At 36.9% G+C, this 19938-nt stretch overlaps 2 protein-coding genes across 3 annotated transcripts; one reads left to right on the forward strand and one right to left on the reverse strand.

Moving 5' to 3' along the window:
• Positions 1-8599: 8599 nt before the first annotated feature.
• On the reverse strand, positions 8600-13885 carry LOC147541799 (KH domain-containing protein At2g38610-like). Its single transcript, XM_086636796.1, has 7 exons — positions 13348-13885; positions 13114-13202; positions 11695-11837; positions 9709-9825; positions 9476-9592; positions 9192-9335; positions 8600-9102 (listed from the first exon to the last, which is right to left on the reverse strand). Exons 1-7 carry the CDS (start codon positions 13425-13427, stop codon positions 8953-8955), a joined length of 840 nt encoding a protein of 279 aa, XP_086492922.1. The 5' UTR covers positions 13428-13885; the 3' UTR covers positions 8600-8952.
• Positions 13886-16528: 2643 nt separating this feature from the next.
• On the forward strand, positions 16529-18763 carry LOC147541800 (NADH dehydrogenase ubiquinone 1 alpha subcomplex subunit). Of its 2 annotated transcripts, XM_086637036.1 has the most exons (4): positions 16529-16661; positions 16772-16973; positions 17100-17185; positions 18545-18763. In XM_086637036.1, the coding sequence occupies exons 2-4, from the start codon at positions 16872-16874 to the stop codon at positions 18552-18554; spliced, it is 198 nt and encodes a 65-aa protein (XP_086493162.1). In that variant the 5' UTR covers positions 16529-16661; positions 16772-16871; the 3' UTR covers positions 18555-18763. The 2 variants fall into 2 exon arrangements, with proteins under 2 accessions (XP_086493162.1, XP_086493163.1); XM_086637037.1 differs by lacking the exons at positions 16529-16661; positions 18545-18763 and adding an exon at positions 18160-18521 and having other exon boundaries at positions 16863-16973.
• Positions 18764-19938: the final 1175 nt, after the last annotated feature.

Consider the following 19938-nt stretch of genomic DNA (forward strand, 5'->3'; position numbering starts at 1 on the left):
TAACAACCCGTCCATCAGAATCTAAACTGTTCAGAATTTTACGGAATTGCCACCGAAAAATTTCTGGGAAACGAAATTTTTAGAGGGACACCATTTTAGGCTATTAAAAAAAATACTCAAATAAACTTCAACTCCCTTAAAATATTCTCATTCTGGTCGCTCTTAGGTCCCAAAGATTAATTTTCGATGGATGAATAGAACAAGTACCCATTGTAGATATCCTCGAAAAAAGAGTGTAGGAATATCCGTCACCAAAAAACGATGGGAATCTTATGATGTTTAATAAGGTGAAATCCACTTTAGGTGAAGGGAGTAGGAACCCCCCATCAGCCATCACCAACATTTAAGATCTTGTTAAATAAAAAAAAAAAAAAACAACCTACATTTACATAAATACAATAAGTACACAACCTTCATATACAAACAACCTTTATTTACATTGAATAAATAAAATGAAAGAACAACAAAAAAAATTAAAAAAAAAAAAAGAATAAGAAAGGGAAGTCAAATACAAGAAAAGAATTAACAAATAATAAGTATACGATTGCTAGGGTTGACCTTTTCTATCTTTTGACCTATGACCACAAATTAGAGTCAGCCTAAAAAACAACAATTTTAAACTTTCAAACACCTCCACAGAAACGCAACTAATTCCCTCTATCATTCCTTTGGTCATCTTAATCAACAACCGCCACCACCACCTCCTCCACAACCTCCACCACCACCACCACCACAAGCGCTTCCTCCGCCACCACCACCACCGCCCCAGCCACCACCACCACAAGCACTTGCACCACCACCACCAACAACTGAACCACCAAAAGCACCGCCAGCTGCACCCATTGTGATCATATGCATACCTCCATCATTAGTACCTGCAGCCCTACCTCCATTAAACTCACTCCTTCGTGTCGGTAATCCGTTACTCTGTTTCCGCTTGATGACTGTTGAAAGGGTTAAGCATATTATTACTAATACTACTAAGACCCCGGCAGAAATTCCAAACAACACAATAGGCTCCATTATCTGTCACTGATATCTCCTTTTTCGATATTCTTGCTCTCTATCCAGACGAAATGAAGATGCATAAATACATGTTATTAATATATAGACTTGTAAACACGGTAACTTGAAATACTCATTCACCCCCCCTATTTGAACAAGACTTTTTGAAAGTCTTATTGATTGGGGATAAACATGCACTTCCAGTGCAGTCAACCAAAAAGGTTGGGAGAATGTCTTAATTAAATAAGGAAGTAAGGGACAAAAATTCATTTCACCCTCCAAAACTCAAGACGTGGCACTGCCAAGTGAGCTGTGTGGCCTGTAATATTCACTATTTTGGCAAATATGCCCCTCATGATTTATTTCTTAGGAAATAAGAAACCATTCTTATAGGTACATATTGTTGGAAACATGGGGTAGACCAATGGAACTGTCAGGTAGAAAAGAATTTATTTACTGTGTCGTGGTATGGAGATCACTGCCTTGAAAGTGATTTCGAAGTAACGGGCCGGTAATTATAAGGCCCAAAATGGGAAAGTTAAAGAGAATCAGGCCCAATACTAAATAATAATGAGGAAAAAACTCAGTAGGTAAAAATACAATTTTACCCTCCAAAATGAAATTTTCCGCCCAAATCAACGTCAAAAAACAATTTTGAACATTTCTGAATAATTGTTGGTTTGTCCTCAACAAGTTTGTAAATTTCTGAACAAATCTTAGTTTGTCTCAACAATTTGTAAATTTTTGAACAAATTCGTTTTTGCTTAGACATTGTTTTGCCAAAATATTTCGCATTTTTTTCTTTTTCATTTTACATAGACAAACTAACACAAACATTTTGGCTACAACATTTTTCGATTTGTCTTGTGAAAAAAATAAATGGTTTCCGCATTTTTTGTTTTGCTTTCGAGATAAATATAAAGACTAAAGCATTTTTTATTTGTCCTTTACAAAAATTAAAATGTTATGCATATTATTTAACAAATCCGTTAACGAACAAATAATATTTTGACTAATACATTATATATGTTGTTAAGAACATAATTATATATGACGCCAACATTTTATAATAAGTCGGGACATTATTATAGATATAGTCAACATTTTATAGCAACACAATGATATATGTTGTCAACATGTAAGGGTAAAAATGGAATTATGAAAAAATATGTTGTCTTGTTAACAACATAATTACATATGTTGTGAACATTTTGAAAAATGTTCAAAAAATGGGTTTTTTTAACATTATTATTTTTGAGTGGGTTTTTTTCTTATTTGGGTCTAGATTTTTGGGTTTTTCACTCATTTTTTCTCGAAGTAACTGGGGTGCTAATTACTTGATTCCGATCACTCCCCAAGGATTGACCAAAGCTTACTTCCTCTATCTGCACTAACAAAGATAGTAATGGAGATAACAGAACTCGAAAACTTAAACAGTCAGAAAGAGGAAGATAGCCGAAATTGAGTTGTGTGTTTTCTCTCTTGATTTCGGCCAGTATATATAGCCTCTGAGAAAACCCTAACCGCCTATGAAACGTGGTAGAGAAGTTAAGGGAGTGGGAGATAAACTCGAAAACTAATTTGATTAACCCTACGAGATCAGTTAGAGATATACTCAAATACTGATAAGGTTAATCCCACCGACTTAGTCAAAATTCGAATTTAAGTAAAACTACTCTTTGTGGCAAAAGAGTTTTTAGACTATAAGCACCCGAGCACCCGGGCTCACGGGCTCCCGAGCACCCAGCTCACGGGCATCCGGGCTCACGGGCCACGGCCCAAAGGCCCATAAGCCCAATTACCCCAAATAGCCAAAGAGTCCTAGGGGTGGGATTTTGATCCGGAAAGGAATCCACCCACGACAGCCCGAGTCCGAAGCGTCCGTGACCGTCCGTTGTCCGAATCGGTTCGTACCCGCCCGACCGAAAGAGCTTAAGCGGACGGACGCGGGCATAGGTCCTTACCCGGTGGTCCGACCGAATCCGCCCGCTTATATTGTCCGCTCGACCGAATCCGTCCACATCCGTTCGTTTATTCTACCAGTTATACCCGCCCGCCTATATGATTGATTTTAAACCTTTAGATTTGTAAGGTTAGCTACAATCGTTAGATTTCAAGAGTAAAAATCCATAACCCTAGAAATTACTTTTCTTAATCTTTTCTTCACCTCTCTACTACTATAGTCTCTCTCTCCTCCAAAATCTCAATATCTCATCAGTAACCCTTGAACTCACAAATAGAGTCCAAATTGGTTAAAAGCCCAAATGCCTTACATGTGTGCGCAAGCGTGTGGGAGCCTTCTCTACACCATCATATGCTTTACAATGAGTTGTCAATCAACTTATTATAAGACACCTTTAGTTTCGCTAGTTGAGAGATGTGGGATATTAATTGTCTAGAGAAAGAAAGCTTTGAATGTCATCTTCCTTCTAGAGGTGGACCCAACCCATGTGCTAACTAGGAGACAAATAGTCTTGACTAGTAGTGAGTGGGTGAGGCTCACTCTCAATTAATTATTAGGTGGTAATGGGCCCAACCATGGAATCACCCAAATGGGCCCACCCATTGTATAAACCCAACACATATTAATTACTCCCTATCTAACAAACAACTTCATTAGTTCTTACATTCTCATTTTTATTAATTTGGCCTCCCACGTGATATATATCGATATGAAATTTCTACAGGAACCTGAGGGTTGACCTCTTCTTTGACATACAACCACCAAGCAGAGTCGTGTAAAAAGCAACAACTTCAAAGTTTCAAAAAAAAATTTAAAGGCACCCTTTATATGTTCTAAAAGAACATCCCTTCATTCCCTCGATATTCTTAATCAACCACCACCACAACCACCACCACCACCACCACCACCACCACCACCTCCATCACCACCACTTGCACCACCATCACCACCACCATGACCACCACTTGCACCACCATCACCACCACCAGCTGTATCCATTGTCATCATATGCATATCTCCATGATTAGTACCTGAAGTCTTACCTCCATTAAACCCACTCCTTGGACCCTGTTTCTGCTTGTTGACTGTTGAACAGATACAACTAATTATCACTGATACTACTATTAAGGCTACTGCAGAAATTACAAACAACACAGCAGTATTATTCATTATCTGAGTTTGTATCAATGAGATATAAACTCAAATTGGGAGAAATTTATATTGAAATTGATCACAAATCTTAATCAGTATGGTTGGGAAAACTTTCACAATTACTGCATACTGACCCAAAAATTAATTTGTAGTTGTGATAAGTGGTTGTTTGAGATAGGACGGATGGTGAATGAGTTGACTGAGGTCAATAGATGCCATAACCTAAGGTACATCTTCTCCTACATAAACGGTTTTATTTTTCTTTGAAGTTACTGTTTATCATCCAAAAAATAGTCATGAGTTGACTAAGGTCAATAAGTCAAGAAGGCACTAAAAGTCCAACGAATCCACTTGTATCAAGACAACAGAGAGGTTGAATCTGAAAGAGGTCTCCCACTGAAGCCTAAAATTTGGGGGTCGGTGTGATCGTTCAAGGGGGCCTAAGCCCTGATTCAAATACAATCAGGTTTGTCCTGGAATTTAAGAGAAACTTAGGGGGTTCGCGTAACTGAGGTTGATACCTCAATTCTAAAACATGGATGGAGGTTGAAGCGTGTCTAATGCTTTACCGACTTGTTCCCGAAATCCTATCAAACATCCTAGTCGATGAGGATCTTAAGTATTCATTAAACTTGGGCTTCAGTGTCAATCTCAAACTTGGGATAGACCCCGTGCCAAGAGAGATAGAGATCAGAGATATGAGAACAGAAAGAGGTTAGAGAAAGAGAGATTTCTGAAGTGGTATCAGAGCAAGGCTAGATTTATCGTCAGAAATATGGAAGGAAAACAGTAGTGCACTCTACACATGATTCAAGTGAATTCGTGAATGATAGATGAATACAGATAGAATGTCAGATATCAGTGGATTCAAGACGTTCTTGAAGAATTGGTTAATCCTCTATTTGTTTAGGGAAGAGTAGTTATCCAAGAGTGCTTTCACACATCTTGAAGAGTGGGTTAATCCTCTATTTGTTTAGGGAAGAAATGTTATCAAAAAGTGTTTCTACACATCTTGAACAATTGGTTTATCCACCATAGGTTTGGTGAAGAATTGTGTAACCCATTATTATCATTATAGAGGAAGATTTCTGGACTAGATCCCGTGGTTTTTTACCTTCTATCTTGGAGGGGTTTTTTGCCACGTTAAATAATCTTTGTGTCTCTGCTTTTACATTCACATATTTTATCTTCATATTCCTGAACAAGTTAATTAGGTTATTTTTCCTAACAAGTGGTGTTAGAGCCCGGGTAATAACAAGTCTCGACCCAATAACTATTGATGTTAAGAGATAATGTGTGAGGGGGAGATTGTTAGGTTAATCCGACATTGATTGTGGAATGGGCAAGGGGTGTGTTAATAAGTGTGGGAGAAGTCTTACCTCTTGAGCTAGCTTTGGGGTAAGAGAGGCTCAAGACCACCCAACAAAGTGCACTACTTAATTGATACTTGTATGTTGTTCCTTATTGAGTCTTGCGGGAGGAAACTTTCCCCATCGACTCCACAAGATCGGAAATACGATCTTACTAAATATCAACAAAGAAAATTGCTTAAACAAAATACCCTAGATAATCCCATAGAAAAATCCTAATATCACATGACTACGAAATAGTAGTTCCAGTATAATATGAAGGATCTGAGTCGCAATCATCTCACTCGCTCGATGCAGTCGGCTACAGAGGCATATAAAAGGTAATCAATTTGCCTCGAAGAAGGCATAAGCGAACAAATTCACTCAATCTCTGGGTAAGTTACAACTCAGTAAATTCGGGTTCACTCAATACTCAATTATTTAATTGAACGCACAATCTGCTTGTCTTGAGCAAGATTCAACGTAGCAATATCACCATTCTGACGGATTCTAGAAAGACAAATGATGATACATAAAATGGACATCAGTGGACAATCATCAATAAGTCAAGAAAAAACTAAAAAACTCAACGGGGCAACCCGTGTCACGGGAACAAGACCGATGAGCCAAAAGAGGTCTGCCACTTCAACTCAAAATGGGGAGGTCGACAAGATCATCTTAGAAGCCTCAACTCTGCCATGGCTCAAATACATACCCGGTTATCGACAACCCTGGTAAAGGCTAGAAGAGCTCGCCTAAGAAGCAACTAGGTTAGTTTGGGGGAGTATATGAAATTACACAATTAAGTTAGGGGGTAAATTAAGTTATTTCAACTTGAATTGTTACATCATGGGGTAAATTACTAAACTGAAATATTATTTATACTAAAAATAAAGCCCATGCAAGCTCTATAGGCGCCTTACAGTTCCGCCATAAGCACCTTCTCAAAGCCAAAAGTTTGGAGGGATACAGCTATTGATGTGTCGGCTATTGCAATAACTTGGTGCGTCTTTATAACTTCCCAAAATAAGCTCTAGATAACTTAAGTTTTTTCATCCTTTCGTCGCCAACTCCCCGAACAATTTCATCCCTTCTTGTTGCTGCCTTTCTTTCTCTCTCTAGGTTTCAGTTTGGTCTTGAAATCCAAAATTTTGTCAAATCTTCTTAGTGTTTCAATCGTAAAGATGAAAATGGTGAAATCAACATGAAATTTTGAAGAAAATTGAAGAACTCTAGAATAATAACCAAAAAATTTAAAGAAAAAACTGAGAAGTAGAAACCCTAACAATGTTCTATAACTTGTTCGTTGGATGAGAGAGGTGAGGACTAGTTAGCGGTGTCATAACGGAATCTGAAAAAGGGGGTCATCTGGATATTTTTGATAAAGTAGACACTAAGCAGGAAACCGGTCACAAAGTTGAGGGATATTAGGGAAATAACCCCCCCAAAAAAAAAATCATAACCACCATAATCCCAAAACCGTTGGTGGTTAGCATGTTGGGTTATGGTGTCTCCTAGTGTTGGTAGCGGAAGCTCAGACATCTAATGTCTAACACTTATTTTAGCGTTGTCAAACGACACCTAGGGAATAGTCGAAAATAGCAACTAGTTGCTATTTTTCCTCTCCCTCTCTCTTAGTCGACCACATCATGCCCGTCTTAGGTAGATTTGGCACATGACTAAGCATGGTCCGTCCTCTTTCGTGCCCAAAACATCTCTTTTGGTGCCCGACCCAAATTTCGCTTCTTTGGGTTTTTTGTATTATCTTTGCCTAAACTTGTTTTAGGTCTTTTGGGCATATCTATGGGTCTTACCCATTCATATATGTCTCATCCCTCTAGTCATATCTTCCGATCAAGTTGACGCTCTTTGTGTAACCCGATGTAGGATCCAGACAAAGTTAGGCGCGAATGGCTCCGTGATTCGACGATCATAGTTGGTTTCTAGCTAAACACTACGGCCCTTAAATCATCCGGACTTGATGATCTTCTTCATCAATTATCCTATCCGAAAAATTGCTCGTATTGCATCTTTGGTCGAAGGGCATCTCCTTCACAACCACCACCACCATTACTTCTCATTATCTCTATCTCTCTCCCTTACTCTCTCTGTCCCACTTACTTTCGTATGGCCCATCGCTCTTTCTTTCTCTCTCATGCCCTCTATAGTTCCCTTTCGCCGGCAAAAATCTCCGGTGCAAGGGAAGATTTGTGGTCGGGGAGGGTTTCCAAAGTTGAAAAACTTTTTTCTTCACAAAAGAGTTACTGATAGGAATTCTTTCGTGAAGACAAAAGTTTTTCTTCGTCAAGGTTCCCGTCAGAGAAAGATAACTAGAAAGAAGTCAGTAGAGAGGGAGAAAGATAATTCAAGAGAGAGAGCGAGAGTCACGAGTGGTGGTAGTGGTGGTGGTTCAGGTTACTAGTCATACCAACCCGTGGTGAAGGTGGAGGAGAGGACGAAGACGAGGAAAAAATATTAAGGTCACCAAAAACGGAAATTTATCGTCGACTTTGTCCGAATGGATAATAATAAGGGTTTGTGAGACTTTGGAGAAAAAAAATTGTAACCCAAAACTTTTGTTTCCTTCAAAAAAAAATTGTGTCCCTAAAGAGACAGACCGCCTTGGGGATGATGTTATTGTGCACGTATCTGTTTTTTTTTTCTTGTTAAAATGATAGTGTACGTATCTAAGTCTTGCATCACTAGAAATCCTAGTTGCTCTTGTATTGTTTCAAATTAAGAGCATCTTCAAAGGGATACTTTAAACTACACCCATAGATATAACTTTAAAAAAACTAAATAATTATTTACTAAAATTAGAGTTATTTTCCAAATAACCCTCTAGTTTATGACCAAATTCCCCCTAACCCCTAATTTATTAGACGACTCCCTTTTTGTTATTATGTGGACGGTCAAAGTCAGCTTTTCTATTCCAAAGTCACCCTTCTTTTTGTTTTTATACGAACGGTTAATGTCAGATTCCAAAGTCACCCTTCTTTTCGTTATTATATGACCCGTTTAAAGTCAGATTTTCTATTCTAAAGTCACCCTTCTTTTGATCAGGTAGTGATTGCCACCCCTACCTGGTATAAATCAATTATACACTTTTTGTTTTAGCTATCTCTCAGCCTTGACATAAAACCCTCAAGCTTTTTTATCCAACTCTTGATACAAACTTCCACAAACTAGTTAAATCATTAATAAATCCAATAAATATTCTAAGTTAACAACAAATAAACATAAACCCACCACCATGAAAGCCAAGTTACGGACGATAATGACTTCAGCAGATAAATGCTGCTTTTACTTTGCTCATCTCCTTTTCTTGTTCACCTAAAAAAGAGATTCCCACTAGAAACACACTTACCTGCAAGTTTCTTTAAGCTCCACTTCTTTGTATCTATACTGAATCCACACTAAGAGGTATAGATCGGGGACCAAATACATGAGATTTCTCAAGGAATCACTTCTAGAAACGGGTTCCTATCGCCCCGTCTTTGCTCTCTTCATCCCACTAGAACCGAATGGAGAAACACTACCACTGGGTGGACGAGGGCTTTCTTCTCTGAAATTTGAATTTAAAAGCGCAAGTTCTCGTAGCTGTTGTCTCTTATACAGATCTTGAGACTCGTCCTGCATAGAAATATGAGACTTTGTATAAGAACGCCAACTGACCGATTTAAACATCTTAATCACAAAAGGGACATGGCAGAAATAGATACCACAGGTTTTAGTAACTCCTCTATAATTTCTTGAGCTTGCCTTAGTCTTGAATCAATAATATTAACGGGTAATTCGGCTTCAACCAAGATGTGAAGAGGATCGTTGAGGTGTTCATAGCCTGGTCTTCCACGAAGTTTATCCTCCTACAAGTGAGAAAGTAAAGCAACTGAGAATTTAAAATTTAAGCACACAACAACTATTCCATAGTTAAATTTGAAAAAAGTAATTAGAAAATTTTGTCGTTTAATTAGTACTAGATCTAAGTTTTGAAAGACTAAACTACCTTCCCCGGATCTTTAATTGAACCTTTTCCTCTGATAAACACGCGGCAGCCGGTTGAAGCTTCAACCCGTTTTAGTGAATTTCCTCTAGGACCCAAAAGCCGTCCAACGAAATTGAACTAATTTTCATAATAAAAGTATTGTCTTAGACTTCAGGAACTTTTTATATGGTTCGAATAGAAAATATTGAAGGACAATTTGTGACTAAAATTGGTTCCTAAACAAGAATACTTACATTTGGATAACTATCTACTGGAATTTCCAATCGCAAAATCTTCTTCACCATATATGAACTCGGGCTAGCAGGTGCCCCTTGCCAATCCATCGTCATTCCTTGAGGCCCACCTAATCTCTGTGAAAGTGAAAGCAAATGCTTAAGCTTCATGTCCAAGTGAAAGAATGCTTACAAACTCTCTATTTCTTTCGAAGTAAAAACTTACAATTTTTTTTTTGTCATCACTAGTCTCACAAACTGGAATAGTATTGCAACTTGAATAATAAAAGCGGAATGGATGGATAATTCAGATAAACAACAATATGATATTCTCCATAATTAATTCAAAGATAGATACACGTAAGAGCAAGCTATTTTAGCTTTATGAGATCTTAAATTTTGAATTTATCTCCGTTATGCAGTAAGTACTGTTGTTGCTCTGAGCATGATTTATACCCATTTCGAGTAAAAGCAACAGACTTTGTCAAGTCCATCTATAGTCCTCTAATTTGATAAGCCAATGATTCATTTTCATGTTTCAGAATACCGATTTATCTTCAATGAACCGGGCTACGCAGTTGCTAAACCACGTATCTCAAGCAACTTTAAATTCTCCTAGAATTAAGCAGGCAAACTCTTAATGTGAGACTCCTATGTAGTTGATCTCGGTATCGGTCTCGGTCCGGCCGAAGGCCGAGACCGAGATGGACCGAGATTCTCGGCCGAGACAGCAAGTGTAGCTGTTAGCTAATGGCCTACTACTTAGGCATAAAATAAATCCTAATCTACTAAAATTAGGTTCTTGTGTTCTTTATTTCTTTATTAGTTCTTAATTCTAGTTTTTACTACTTACTCTAACCTAATAATTGTATAAATAAATCCTAATCTACTAAAATTTTGAAAGTTGCGAAAGAATTTTCAAAGTTTCTGTACGGCATAAAACCTAAAAATTCTATATAGTATTATTGCTATTTATATTAGATCTATTGGGAATACAATAAGTAGATAAGATTAAAGAAGATAATAAACAGTAGTACACAATTAGGTCCAAGAGTTTTTCAAAAAAAAAAATTCTAAATATTTATAAATTACTGTCTCGGTCTCGGGTTGTCTCGGCCGAGTTTCGCCGAGAATCTCGGCCAAACCCTAACTCGGGGTCTCGGCCGAGTCTCGTCTCGGGAGAGACCCGAGACCGAGACGAGACCCGAGATTCTCGGCTGTCTCGGCCGAGACCAACCACATAGTGAGACTATTCCAATCCGAGGGACCAAATATTTAAGTCACATCTCACAAACATAAGCCCGCATACTTCATAATTCATTGTATAGCTTGTAACCCATCTTCTACCCAAGCATCACTAAAAGCTACCAATCTATTATTCTGACAGACTCTAGCCTCCCTTAGCCTCAGCCCTATTTCCCTACCATAACCTTTAGATACCAGGGAGTATCCAATCTGATCAGTTACGTAGTGCTCGTTCCTTATGGCATAATACCCGTCTAGTCTAACGGGGAGACAACTATCACAAAGCACTCTATCAACAATATCTAAGTATGGTGATTGAGATTAGAGACCACCAACCTTCAGAAGAAAAATTCATACATCAAAGTTTCAAACCAACCTGAGTACTCGCGTATACTGCATATAGCTAGCCTAAGAAGATAGTGTCACAGTAGACTGTGAGAAGCCAGTGTGGAAGGTTACATTCAGTCATTCAAAATAATGGTTTTTCTGTATGTTGTCTGTAACTCTTTGGCAATAATACCTAGTTCTAGGCACGGCATAGATAAAGCCTAGAGATTGTAGTAAAACTAATACCGAAGTGACAAAGATAACTGAAGTACATTGTAGATATATAAGATGAGAAATGAGAACTTGAAAGTGAAGATAACACAGGATTCTAGTCAGCTCACTTTACTCTTCATGAAGCGAATCAGAGCAAAATACATCTCTCTCTCTCTCTCTCGCAATGAATAGAATAAGAAAAACTAAAAGTGTTGTCTTTACCTCTTGCTGAAGGGCATTCCAACCACCCAAACCAGTTCCTCCGACATTTGGCATGAGGTTAGAAGAACCCATGGGACTGGGGCTCCTATGCTGCATTCTGTCATATTCATTAAATCCTTGATTTCCAGACACCCTTATAATCTCTGTGCATAAGAAAGAACAATGAAATATCGGAAACTAAAATCCTCTTATAATAGATAGAGAAGAGATAAAAACATGGAAAGGTGTCCCTTTTCCATACGAAATAATTATTACATGAAGAAGGAAGGACCATCAAAAGTAAGTGAGAAGAAGGAAAGAGTATATTACAAGGCAATTTGATTAGTGAACCAAAACAAGAAAACAATCTAAGAAATTTACTCCCTCCCGCCGCCCCTTGCAATTCGAAATTGTGAACCAAAGCAAGAAAACAAGTCGGTCTAAGAAGATTTACTGCCTCCCGCAGCCCCTTTGAGAATGATAGATGTAGTCTTTTGTACAAATAATCAGAAGATGGGAACTGAGATGGAGCTTTATGGTGCGCCGGTTTGGAGAGAAAATGAACAATTTAAACCTCTGCCACTTACGAGTTCTAAATCTATTGGACCACATCACTCCGCTAGTTATGTCCCTAATGAAATTATCGCTCTTCTATGGCATGCATATATCGGTTATGCCATATGCCAGCATTATGATTTTGAAAACTAAGTAGTTGGGAACTTGGGATCGGGACTTCATCGTGACTCCGCAGGAAAGCAACCCCAAGTCGAGCGAACTCCAAGTAACTTTTAAAAAAACAAGGCTTCTGTATAGTATTACAATATATTTAATACAAATCATGGATATCTATTTTACCAATCTTGCCAATTTAATACAAATCATGGATATCTATTTTACCAATCTTGCCAAATTTATACAAATCATGGATATCTATTTTACCAATTTAATACAAATCATGGTATCTATTTTACCAATCTTAAGACAATTCATCTCTGACTAGAAAACAATGATACCCAAGCCGAAGAATCTCGAGCATATAAGAAGGGTAATTAGGGTTTCTCTTGCTAAGAAATGTACCCCAACCCACATCTATTCGTACAATCCATAAAACAAAAAAATCGTTCTTAAAGCTTCGCCCACCCACCCATTGGTATAATACCATATATGTGTGTGTATATATATATATATAGATAAGAACCTTAAGTTTTTTTTTTTTGATGAAATAAGAACCTTAAGTTAAGTATTCAAATTTGAAACTTCAATTTTATCAACTAGTACTACTGAATCAGACAATGAAGATGAAACACCAAAGTCTGATCTAAAAATCTACTTTTTATGCAGAAGAGAAGCATTTCTTAAATAAGTTATACATACAAACACATTAAATCATCTAAAACATAGATCTATAATGAATAATGAAAACCTAATCAAAACACTAACCTTGATTTAACAGTCGGCTACAAATAGGAAGAACTTGCATGAAAGGTCCAAGCTTTTGATGTTCTGCTAATAGTTCAGTCAAGTAGGCACTAAAAACACAGAAAAATATCAACAATTCAAAAACACCCAAATCAGCAAATAAAATAAAAGATTAAAATTTCTCAAAAGAAAACCCCAAAACAGAAAAGAATCGAAGTTCAATCTAATCAAACTCTTAGTTTGATATAATAGTACCTATCGATGTCTGGGGTGTTTCTTATTTGTGGTGAAACAGTTCTAGCAGGTGAAAAGTTATGAGAGTATAAACCTGACATGACTTAAACAAGAAGAAGAAGAATTGAAAAAGAAAGGGTTTTGTTTGTTTGATTGAAGAGAGAAAAAGAAGAAGTGGGTAGTGGTTTTGATGAGAGAGAATCTAGTAAAAAGGTGTATAGAGTTTGAGAGTTGCAGAAAGGAGGAAGAAAGAAGACGGGTTGTTCATTAGAGAGATACCCACCCCTTCAAAGAAGAGAGAAAGAGAGAGAAACTAGAGAGAGAAACTAGAGAGAGAAAAATGAAACAAGTTCTTTAAATAGGTCATCTGATTGTGTCTTTTGGGGTTTAAGGTTAAAAACTTTTTCTGTTCAGATTTACAGTAACTTTTTTAGCAGTAATAAATAGATAGAATGGGGAGTGAGAAATTCTAGAGATTCTAAAAGCTAGAGAGAGAAAAGAGAGATTTGAACTTTCATGGGTTCACTAAAATCACAGAAAAAAAAAGAGTCAGTGGTTTATGTTTATGATTGGGACCTACAAATCAATCTATACATCAATTTCCATCCGTTGATTGAGCTTTGATTAAATTGTAATAGTTGGATGTACAATCTAAGGGTGTTTAGGATCTATGTGTTAACTTTGGTAGACCTACACACAAACAAACTCTTAACCAATAAACTACCATTTGAATTTTATAAACTTTTTTTCGAAATTTATCAAGATTTATAGACCGGTATGTAACACCTAAATTATGACCCCTAATGACGTTGGGTTCTCCTAAACGACAGTTTCTTGTATAAGTTGTCGTTAACCATCAAATGATCTGTTGGGTTCTCCAAAACGTCAGTTTCCTGTATAAGTTGTCGTTAACCACTAAACTACAACTTGAATTTTATACATTTTTGTTCCAAAATTTATCAAGATATACAGACTGGTATGTAACACCCAAATTATGACCCCTAATGACATTGGGTCGTCCAGAACGGCAGTTTCCTGTATAAGTTGTCGTTAACCATCAAATACTCTGTCGGGTTCTCCAAAACGGCAGTTTCCTGTATAAGTTGTCGTTACCCATCAAATGCTCTGTTAAATGATATTGTTTTAACACTACATAACACGCAATTCTTCCAATTCTAAGCATCTTACTATTTATTACGATTTATAAACGTATAATTCGCAAACGTTCGAATGAAACGTCAAAAAACGGTAGGTTATTTACAACGGCTACCTTTTAAGACTAGTCATCTCTGATTCTAATATCATTTGTAAAAAGAAATATAAATAGTTAGATATTCTTTTTTACGGTGTAATGGATCTTGTGATTTCTCTTATCTTACTGATAGCATTGTTTCAACATCTCTTGTAGTTAAACGATTATTTCATAGTTATTTCAGGCTCGAAGGTGCAGAGTATTAGAACTTTTGATGGATTCACATGGGACCGATTACTTGGATAGTAGGTCACATCTGAGGCAGCTTTATTCATGTGTGGGTTGTGTCTAATATATGTGAGGTGAAGGGGTGGGGGGCATTGAAGTTTTGGACCCATTATTCTGTCACTTGGCCGAGCGGCCGGTTCATATTCAACTACCAACATTGGATTCTCTTCCGATTTCACAATAAATAACATAACCAAGAAGAGAAAATGCACGTTTCTAGAGAAAGAGAGAGAGAGAGACTAAACCATAAGATAGATGATGGCAGAAAAGATCCCCTTCCCTCTCTTTAAGTAGATTTCACATAGAAACACATAATGGGAAATAGAGGGTTATTATGGCATCCCTAACATGTTTTGGAAGACAATGAATAAGATCCCATAAAATACGTAGTTGCTCTATTAAAACGAATGTTAAAATTAAGTTTCTACCGAAATTTCAATAATGCATAGTAACGGAGGGCATCCTTATGGTAGTTGAGGTAAACTTGGACTCCAATAGATTAATTTTGGCAGGTAGATATAATTGCTTCCTATTGTTTTATACGAACGGGAGAATACTATAAATGTGCACCGAACCAAATGACTGTAAGCGGGCGGCTTTGTTAGAACTTGGTCCAACAACTATATTCTCTATAAGCACCGGACCAATCTGTAAGCACCCGACCAACTTGACTTAACCCTAACCCTCCGACCAACTATTCACTTCTTACCCCACTAATTCATTAAACAAATTGGGATTAAGTGTAACACTTCTAACAAAGGAAAACATGGCTCCAATACCACTAGAGGTCTTAGTTGATGTATGATTTATGTTTCACCTATTGTTTATTACGTCGGTTTGTTTTTAAAAAGATTTGATCCATTTCCATAACTACAATGCAAATTTTATACTATCAGTTTACTGTTTTACTTGCCACACTCATATTTTACTTGATTTGGTCAATATGTTTTGACCAAGTCAAATTTCACAGACAATTTGGTCGCTGATAGAGTCAATTTCATTAAGAAAAGCTCAAAATCATTGACCACTTTAAAACCCAGGGACCCCTTCTTTGGCTACACTCTATCTCACCACTTCAAGTTTGTTTGTCGATAAAAACATCGAGATCACACCATTATCTTACTTCAATATCATCTCCTAGTTATTAAAGCTTCTCTTTGGTCTTTTGAATGGTGCAAATAGTGAAAAAGCGTAAAAAAAACCAAATTCATATTTAGATCCAAATAAAATGATAAAAAAAAAAAGAATGACTCATTCAAAAGGTAGAAATCCATTCGGTAATCTCCGTCTCAATTTCTTTTCCAGGAAAGCAGTGCTTTAGGTATATAACCGAAAACATCATAAAGGAGATCTATTATACATACTAGTGCCATACATTCATAGACTCGTGGATATGTTGTAGAACCTGTCATTGAGTTTCTCACCATCTTGTCAACAACCATGTAGACTTGTTGCGTCTGACAGTGAATAACTATTATATTTTTAAATTTTGCCAGATTATGACATATGATCACTTTTCAAATATCCTAAACACTGTTTTCTCCTATGAATTTTATAGACTTTCGTAGTACAGTTGGTTAAGAATATTCAAATGAGGAGTTCATCATCTAATCGGAGATGTTGAACATCAAGGATATATCAGGGTCAACCACATTGTGACATCATCAAACACCACCAACCAAACATCTAAATCTGAGACATCTTTCTGATTTAGTTCAAATGGAACCGTAATGGTCTTACCAATAGTAACTTTTACCAAAATGTGTGCATATGAAAACGGTATGTAAGCGAAAATGGGCCTAAGTCGAGTGCGAATAACCGTGAGTGTGCCTGATAAACGCCGTAGGTCTATGGGGCCATCCATGGATCTATGTATCTGGACAGATCGTGGGCTCTCCAATGGGCCCGACCCTAGTCCTGTTAATCCATTGGATTTGGCCCATCCATGGATCTATGTCTCCCCAGGCCCCCAGTTACCATTATACAAGGTCTTCTCCCGATATACCAGTAATAATCTTCCTTCATCATATCGATTAGCAAAATCTTGGATTTGTAAGAATCAAAGATGTTCTGGTTAGAAGCAGTTCTTCCATTAGGAATCATCGCTGGAATGCTATGTGTTATGGGTAATGCTCAGTATTACATTCACAAAGCTGCTCATGGCAGGGTAAGTCAATCAATACTGTACCAAAAAAAAAGCCCTAATTTCTTTTCTTTTTCATTTTGAAAGTTGATTTTCTTACATGGGGTTTTTAGATTTGATGGTTATTTGGTTAATTTTGTATTTTTTTAGCCGAAGCACATTGGTAATGATATGTGGGATGTGGCTATGGAGAGAAGGGACAAGAAGCTCGTCGAGAAATTGTATGCTGAACAAAAGTAGGTCAATTTTAATTTTCCTTGGTTATTGGCGTGATTCATTTGCTTTTCTGTTAGTGGATTCAATTTACTTTTCTGGGTTTTGCTTGATTTTGTATTAGGGTGAGGGATTCTCTTCATAATAACTAGGGTTTCATTGGGTTGATACCTGAACTTATTTTCTTGTATGGGCAATGGGTTGTCGTGGTTTTCATTTTGTAATGTCTCATTGGTTTAGGTTTTCCCTACTCTAGTTTTAGACTTTTAGTTAGAACTTAAAATGGTTGGTTAACTTTCTAGTTTTTTGCTTTGATCTGGTTTTAGTTTATCACTTGACACTTTTTCGATTGACTTGAACCTAGTTGAATTGATGAAATGAGGATTCTTCAATCTTAATGAATGTAACATAGAAATTGAAATGAAATTTAACCGTTTCTAGTGTTCCCCGATCAAGAAAAATAGAATGAGGATCGACTCATTGATTAAGTTGACATTAGTTAGAGGAAAACTAAGAAAGATAAATGAATTTATAAAAGTTTTGGAATAATGATACGAAATGAAACAATTTGGAGTTAAGGGTGTATCTCGTGTAAGAAGATTCACGACTACCCAAAGGGAAGTTGAAGGTCCTTCAATAGTGAGGGTTAGCCCAAAGGTGTTTCGAATACTAGTTTGGTCCCATGCGTTAGAGCTTGAAGCATGATCAAAGGATCTGCGTATTCAGTTTCGATAAACATACGTATTCAAGTCCAATGTGATGTCACCCCTGGAGATACTTTTCTTCTAACCACACAACTGCGATGTCAGGCATAATTGATGTTTTTTTCCAGGTAACCTAGCTTAGAAGTCGTAAACTTCGTAAATAGGTTTCTTTCATCTTGAATATAGGACCTCGCATTCTCTTGCTTGGTCAAACTTTTGTACTCATGTTAGTAGTAAACCTCAACTGAATGCGTGGGATTTTGCTTATCTGATATTTCTGGAATTTCCTCTAGATGTCAGGTGGTAGAAGATGGCAAGATCCAAACTTGAAGATAGACCTTGTTAGTAGCTATTTGGGAGTCTACTTTGAAAGGATTTTAACTATCTATCTTATGGTCATTTGTAATTATGATTTATACCAGTTGTGTGGTTATTTATCATCTTGTCATTCAAGTACATAACAACTTAATGTGCCTATAGACTATATAGACTTTCCAGCTTTGATAAATCAAAGGAAATGAAAATGACGTATAAGAAATGAAATCTCGTGATAGATCATCTCAGACTATGACAAAAGAGGCTTTCCAGAATTTCTTCTTATCTATTTCTGATTTGTTTTCCTGATTTGATTTCAATAGCCAAACTTACTTGCTCAATATCTTCTTATGTTGAATACAGGGAAATCTGACCGAAAGCCTCATCAAGAAAGAAATAAAGTGTTGTGATGTTATTCACTAGTATTATTTACTCTCAGTGATGGTTCAAGAATGCAATCCCTAGACTTCTTGCTTATTTTTTTTTTGCATTTAACTTTTGATTTGCGTATGAATATAAACTAAACATTTAGCAATTCTCTTGTATGAATATGATTTTATTGAGTGTTTGGGATTTTGGGTATGTTACGCCAATAGCAGTTTGCTGAAGATGAAGGTCGTTTCGATTTGTATCGGTTGTGGGAGAATTCAAACCTCGGCCCTTACCCTTAATAAAAAAAAAAAAAAAACTGATTTTGTGGTTCTTTCTTTGTGAAGTTCTTTTATATTTAGCTGAAACAACTTTCCTGCTCTTAGTGGAACTGTTTAGTCCCATAAAGAAGTCGTGTTCTTGAAGATGGATCATGGTAGTACTTGTTCGCAAAAAATTCACAACTTGGATTTCTTGGTTGCTTTTTATTATAGGATCAGTGCAATTTTTATCAAAACGCTTTGAGCCTTTGACACTTTCATATCCCAGAAAAATTGATTATACAGACTTCTTTATGGCTATGATACCTTAGAAGGAATGTTGTTAAATTTGTGACAAATACTAGCACTTGTCATTATACATATAGGGGAGGTGTTAAAGACCCCCGGCCAAAATGATGTAGGCTCCGGATTACACATGGGACCTTTCACCATTTGTGCTTAATCCGAGAGCCCACAATACTTTGACCGAGGGCCTTCAACTGCACCCTTTTTAGATGGGAGGTTTTCCCTGATAGAAAATCCCCGGTTGGAAAACATCACTGATACTTCGTCCAACCAAAATACCAACCGAATCCCCGAATCCCAACCGGAGTATATTTGGCTGGGTGCCTCACTTTTCATATGATATCTGTGCCGAGCGTATTTTATTATTTTTATCAGCGTGTTAGTTCCACCGGATGATGCTTTCAGGTGATTTTTTGTTGAAAGGGTGACCTGGTTTACATAATAATTATAGAGTATGAAAGTACTAAAATGGAACATCAGCCCCACTTAGTGGGTGGTGGCAACAGAAATAAAGAAAAAAGTCACTATAAAATCTTTCCAATTACTACTATACTTTATTGACTGCTGGACTGGGGGTACTACTTTCCTCTTACTTTCTCACACTTTTACTCTTTTTTTTTTCCTTTATCTTTTCTCTCTCTACTCGGAATCCTATGAATCCATTATCACCTTGTATATCCCTTCCCGAGTTGATTTATGTCATAGGGATGGATGATCAACCAGATACAGGGAAAAGTCAAAAGCGTTGACTACATCAAAATTTGGTCAACCTCTTTTTTTTTTTTTTTTTTTATTAGCAAAGAAACTGCAAAATCATAGTAG

Source organism: Eschscholzia californica, unplaced genomic scaffold (assembly GCF_041429995.1).
Source record: "Eschscholzia californica isolate CP2 unplaced genomic scaffold, dmEscCali1.0.p SCAF_4, whole genome shotgun sequence".
Taxonomy (NCBI): domain Eukaryota; kingdom Viridiplantae; phylum Streptophyta; class Magnoliopsida; order Ranunculales; family Papaveraceae; genus Eschscholzia; species Eschscholzia californica.

Coding starts and splice junctions, on each gene's coding strand:
- LOC147541799 (XM_086636796.1), bottom strand. CDS start 13,427: ATGTCAGGTTTATACTCTCATAACTTTTCACCTGCTAGAACTGTTTCA. Junction 9,826..11,694: donor GGAATGCCCTTCAGCAAGAG/GTAAAGACAACA, acceptor TCACTTTCACAG/AGATTAGGTGGGCCTCAAGG. Junction 9,103..9,191: donor AGGAGTTACTAAAACCTGTG/GTATCTATTTCT, acceptor ATTTCTATGCAG/GACGAGTCTCAAGATCTGTA.
- LOC147541800 (XM_086637037.1), top strand. CDS start 16,872: ATGTTCTGGTTAGAAGCAGTTCTTCCATTAGGAATCATCGCTGGAATG. Junction 16,974..17,099: donor ACAAAGCTGCTCATGGCAGG/GTAAGTCAATCA, acceptor GTATTTTTTTAG/CCGAAGCACATTGGTAATGA. Junction 17,186..18,159: donor AAATTGTATGCTGAACAAAA/GTAGGTCAATTT, acceptor AATTTCCTCTAG/ATGTCAGGTGGTAGAAGATG.